General features: G+C 41.3%; 1 protein-coding gene across 2 annotated transcripts in view; it reads left to right on the top strand.

Annotated features, from left to right (window-relative positions):
* Positions 1-6000, top strand: part of SORBS1 (sorbin and SH3 domain containing 1) — a 129942-nt gene that overhangs the window by 63703 nt on the left and 60239 nt on the right. For both annotated transcript variants that reach the window (XM_081329682.1, XM_081329683.1), the window contains exons 7-8: positions 1-260; positions 4639-4777. The exon at positions 1-260 is cut by the window's left edge and continues 118 nt beyond it. In XM_081329682.1, the coding sequence (XP_081185808.1) occupies positions 1-260; positions 4639-4777 (399 nt within the window). The remainder of the gene's footprint in view (positions 261-4638; positions 4778-6000) is intronic.

Below are 6000 nucleotides of genomic sequence, written 5' to 3'. Positions count from 1 at the left end.
ATTTTGACCAAGGTTTAGAAATTTCAAACAACGTGTCTCCTGGTTTCCTTCTGGCCCTTCCAACGCTAGATGATTTCATTCCCCCTCACCTTCAGAAAACTCCCAACCACCAGCACCCATTGTTTTCACCTCAGACTGTGCTACACACTCATGCAAAACTGCCTTCACTCTCATCACCACCTCCTCTACTGATCCCTCCAGCCACAGAAACCTCAAGCAGCATTTTGGCGACTGAAAGCACAGGAATGGTCTTTCAAACAGTAAGCCTTATTGCACCCATGCTGAGTCTACTGCTAAATAAGTATACCCAGGTTGAAATCACCTTTCACTGGCAAACCAAACCTGGACTTTGGCACTTTTTGATAGTGGCATGAAATTTTGCTTCTGTTCTGTGGCATGTATATCGTTTGTCTCTTCTGGCCTCAAAACTCTTTCATATAATATTCAATTCTGTTCTTCCCTCTTTTTTCATATTTAAAAGCTCTATGCATTTAGCTGTAACCAGCATATTACAGCCAAAAGAGCCTTGGTGGAGCAGTGGGCTAATACCTCCTTAAGTAACACCAGCTGCCTGCAATTAGTGCAGGTTCGAGTCCCACCAGGCTCAAGGTTGACTCAGCCTTCCATCCTTCCGAGGTAGGTAAAATGAGGACCCAGACTGTTGAGGGCAATAAGCTGACTTTGTAAAAATGCCGCTTGGGGCCACCCGAAAGCCCTAATAAGCAGGCATATACATAGAATGAAGGCTATTTCTAAGCACATTGATTTGTGCTTTTTAGATTGTAAGCCGCCCTGAGTCTTCGGAGAAGGGATATAAATGGGATTAAAAAAATGATAGAAGCCTTAGATCATGAATGAGGAGCATCTGGATTAATTGTCCATGAGTTTTTCCAATCTCCTCAGGAGATCCTTGTCTACAGGGCATAACCTTTCTCCATGGAAGTGTTACATCCATATCTTTCTTTCTGCACAGAAAAAAAATAATTGAATCAGATCTGTTGCAAGGAGAGAAAAGAATTGTTTTCATCCAGAGATGGCACAGAGAAGATTTCGCTTCTCTCTGAAGGGAGAAAAGGATCATCCTAAATGACACAGGAGCAGGAAGGGCCTTCCTTAGATATGTTCTTGCTGGAGATATCCTGGGAAGTTATCCAGATCTTGAGCCAGGCGAGCTTTATTATTCATGGATTAGGTTAGGAGTGCAAAATTTAGGGAGGTTGCAACAAGGGTGTGAAGTGGACCCACTCAAAATGATTATGACAGAAAACCTACCTGTTCACAAAATGGCTGTCTTAGAGCCAGCCATAAAACATCCTATTTAGCTAAAGGCAACAGGCCTAAGTTGCTCTCTAGCATACCACTGGGATTGAGTTAGATGGAAGTATCTGATGTCTTAGGACAGATTGCCTTTCCTATCCTTAGAACATACTGTGCCAGGAATGTTAGGAAATGTGCAATGCATTATTTGTGGAGTAGCCTTTGAAGGTGGATCAGAAATATGACCAGGGTGCAGTAGAAAGGGTGGTGATTGGATGTAGCAGCTCTGCTATATTTACAAGCAATATTAAATTATTCTTTATCCATGGTGGGGCTTCATCATGGAACAAACTGCTCTTAGTGGGCTTGAAAACCAGTATTTTTATTCAAGCCTTTAAGAAATGTTTAGGAGGATTGTGTTGCTGGTTTTGAATTTCAGTTTCTCCATCAGTAAATTCTAAAACCATTTGGGAATGGGCAGAATATAAATCTGTATAAATGAAACTAATACATGCAAAGCCTCATCATGTTTAACACTCTTTGGGTTTGCATCCTCATAGTATTATCAACCCTTTTTGAAAGTAATAGTTTATGCAAGTTTTATTTATCTGCCACACCTGTTTTCTTTTGCAGGATGCATACAGACAAACATATACATAAAATCCAACTTCCCACACCTTGCCCTTTTTGGCAGACAAGCAATGATAAGAGGTTTCAATGTCCTTTTCTCTCTGGACCAAAGCATCTCTTTCATCCACACCATATGTGGGTATGTGTGGCCTCATAATCAACTCATCCCACTTGAGCATCACTATTAGCTGTGTTATGGTTGTGGAAGGGCCAAAGGAGCAAGCCAAGAGCATTGAGGATTGAAGGAGTGTGTCTGAGATCTACTACATTTGAGGTGGTGCAGAGACTAAGGAATGTACAGGGTCTCCATTACCTGTGAGCATCATTACAGTACTGCTCTAGCCCTGAGAAAGAGACATCCAATTATCTCAAAATGTGAACAGCATCAGTCAAAGGGTAATGAGCCATTCAGCCACATCAGTCTCTTCTATAAGTAAAGACTCAATGTGATTCATTCAGATGAACCATTGTCTAGTTATGGATTGGAAGGAGTCTGATAGCACATTTTTCAACTCACAAATTGTAAGGGATAAGGTTTCATGAGCTGCAGCCATCAAATTGTAATGCAGTGGGGCCAGAGGGAAGAAAGGAAGACAGGTGCTTATGCAGATTCTGGTTACACGCGAGACAAATAACCCTTGAGAAAGGATTGTTCTGGGTCAACCGTGACAATAACCTTTCATTGACTGAAAATCTGATTGCAAACAAGATTGAAGGGCAATATCATCTGCTAATAGTTATAGTAGCAGAAACAGGAGCATCTTCAGTCCCCATATTGGCATGGTAGACTCTAGGTCAAGTTCAAGCACTTGGAGTGAGGAGTGATGTGTCTGTCCATGGCTGGGCCACTGATTTGCAGGTATACATTATTACCAAAGGTGAAGTGGTTAAGGGTGAATGCAAAGTCCCACAGTCTAATGGCTAGGCATGGTGTACTGGTATTAGTGATGATGTTCGTGATGATGTTCTTAATGGTTTGAAGTCGATGTTTGTAGGGGATGTTGATGTTTACCGCCTAAATAACTATGGTGACTAAAATTGTGTTATTAGGGAAATTGCCCATGGATCTCATTCTTCTCGGGAAATCTTTTGTAGCCAAGAGTGCTAGTGATATGAGATTTGAGTACAGAGTCCATGCAACCTGATATTCCACTTTTATGAGAGTAACATTTCTTTTGTTTTACAAGGTCTAGTTAAGAGTATGACCCAGATAAGTTAGTATTGGAGGGACAACCTTACCATCAGTTATATGTTGGAAGTATGCAGGTCTTAAGATTCAGTGCTGTGTTAGATTGGGAAAGTCCATCAGGAAGAAGTTCGGGTTAAAAAAGACAAGGTGCTCCATCAAATCCGCACAAGTGATAAGTGTGTCAACATGCTACTATCTGGAGAACTGTTACTGAGGATCCTGATGGGTACCTCTTACAGGTCTGTGTATGCCGGGGTTGGTCACCCAACCCTTGGAATGTCTCAAGCTCTCATCTAAGTATGATAGGTGAACCAATCAGTAGCATCTGGCAATGCAACTAAACATGCCCCAGAGAAGTTGGCATGCTTGAACGTGACTTACTAATGTGCCAATATGGGACTGAAGCTGCTTCTGTTTCTGCTACTATAACTATTAACAGATGGTACTGCCCTTCAGTCTTGGACACTTTTGCAATCAGATTTTCAGTCAATGAAAGGTTTTTGCCACTGTGAATGATGCTTCCCTTCATCCTTGAATCACAGAGACAGGCAAGCAAGGTTGAAGCACAAACATAGCACACTTGAACTACAGTGAGGTGGGCTGGGATCTCAAATTCAGGGATCCAGATGAATCCTTGCCAGTAAGAGGATCAGCCTCCAGTCACAGGTTCTTTCAGTTTTCCCCTCTCATGGTCTCTTATTATTATTATTATTATTATTTATTAAACTTATATGCCGCCCTTCTCCCGTAGGACCCAGGGCGGTCCTACGGGAGAACTTCCTAGAAGCAGAGTCCAGTCCAGAATAGCAGCTCACTTAGCTGTGTTCTCGCACGGCCACTCTGCCTGTCCCCCAGTGTTCTGTCTCCTGGTATCGCTTCACTGAATCTCGGATAGTAGCAGCTGCTGAACTGGTCAAGGTTAGATAACTTATTTTGGAGCACCAGCAAAATACAAGTCAACAATTACGGATTATCTGTGCAGAATCCTTTAAATAGTTGCCTTCTGTCTCAGCTTGGAAAAACACTTCCATATATTTTGGGTTTCAAGCTTCAGAATGACTATATGGGCTCAGACTGTTGGATGCTTGAACCAGTAAGTGTATTTCTATCACCACAAATGAAGAGATTCTGCCACTGGTTGTGACTGACCAGGTTTTTTTTTATCAGTCTCCCAACTGGAATGTCTTTGTCCTGACTGACTCTACATTCTTCCTCCCTCGCATACTACTGGTTTTACTAACATCCTGCTGGCTAATTCCTTGCAAATAGTATTGCCAATCTTCTTTCTAAAGTAGAGAGAGCTCATCAAGCATGAGGCTAGCATGTGCACAAACAATCACTCCTGCCACCAACTCTGTGTATTCACTTTCCCCTTTTCTGGCCCAGAATGTAATTACTCATCTTTTTTTCTGTATGTGCACCAAGAAAGATGTTGTGTGAAATCAACTTCTTGGGCTGGTGGGTTCTGTTAAACTGTTCCATTTGCTTGTTTGTTTTTTTCATTGCCAAAGTGGTCCTCAGCAATCTTATGTGGTAATGATCTTCACACTTGTGTGTTTCAGGATACCTACCCCCAGCCACATGAAGCCCCTAAGCCCAGTGGTGGCCCTGCTGTCTCAATGACGATCAACAAATCTTTGGGTGCTTACCCTTCCACCACAATTGTCAACCCTACAATTGTCCTTCTGCAGCACAACAGAGGTAAAATGAAAACCCCTCTTCTTCCTGGTTCATATTTTGCTAGAATTATTATATGGTGATGGGGACGCTGTCATGAAATGGAAGAAACTCCAAACTTCCCAGAATAGGGACATTTCCTAAGGGACAAAGAAAATCACAAAGTAACAGACAAAAAAGTGCCAAAAGTATCTAGATAATATAATGCTAATCAAAATACCAAACCAAACATAAAAGGCAATCTCACTTAACTTCCATTGTACATTCTGCCATATTTACATCCCATCTTTATTATTTTTATAAATAACTCAAGGTGACAAACAAAGCTAATACTACTTCCTCCTCCTGTTTTCCCCACAACTACCACCCTGTGAGGTGGGTTGGGCTGAAAAAGAGTGACTGGTGCAAAATCACCCAGTCTCTTTCATGACTAAGGCAGCATTAGAATTTAGAGCAGGGGTCTTCAGCCTTGGCCAGTTAAAGACTTGTGGACTTCCAACTCCCAGAATTCCTCAGCTAGCATGCCTGGCTGAGGAATTCTGGAGTTGAAGTCCTCAAATCATAAAAGGGACAAGTTTGAAGACCCCTGATTTAGAGTCTTCAGGTTTCTAGCCTGGAGCTTTAACCACTAGAGCAATTTTTTTTCTGTTTATAATTGTTCTTATGTGCTGTTATACAGCAGATGTTTTGTTTCTTACCAGCTGATGAGAAATGTATATTTATAGTCATAGGAGGAGGACATAAGAGATGACGGAATAGATGGATTGCCTTTAGGTTCTGGGTCCATAGGCTGAAAAGTGCCTTCCTGTTTTAATGTTTAGAGACCAAGCTGTATTTAAAACTCTGAAACTGACATAATACTGTATAAGATGTAGGAGATTTTGTTGTAATTATAGAGAAATGAATGTGATTTGTTTAGTAAGAATGAGACTTCCAATAGTTGTTTTGTGCTGTCCTATGCTTAAGGAACGTTAGGAATCATAAGACAGACGTCTCTGCTAATTTAACAGCAAGTTTATCTCCAAGTCTTTTCCTGTCTCTGTCCAGGACACAACTTCTGCATTCTGTTTTTTGAAAGGACAATTAACTTTGGGGTTCTACTTTTTTACCTTTTTTGTCCATTCCCTGCAACTCTTCCTTTCATCTTATTTTTTTCCAGTTACTTTTTGTCTTGCCTTTACTCTGGCTTCTAAAGATCTTACAAACTGGGAAGGGAAGGGAAAGGAAAGAAATAATTTGCTCATGTG

This window comes from Vipera berus (genome assembly GCF_964194415.1).
Source record: "Vipera berus genome assembly, chromosome: 5".
Taxonomy (NCBI): Eukaryota; Metazoa; Chordata; class Lepidosauria; order Squamata; family Viperidae; genus Vipera; species Vipera berus.
Note: the sequence above shows the minus strand (reverse complement) of the source record. Positions and strands in the feature narration are given on the sequence as shown.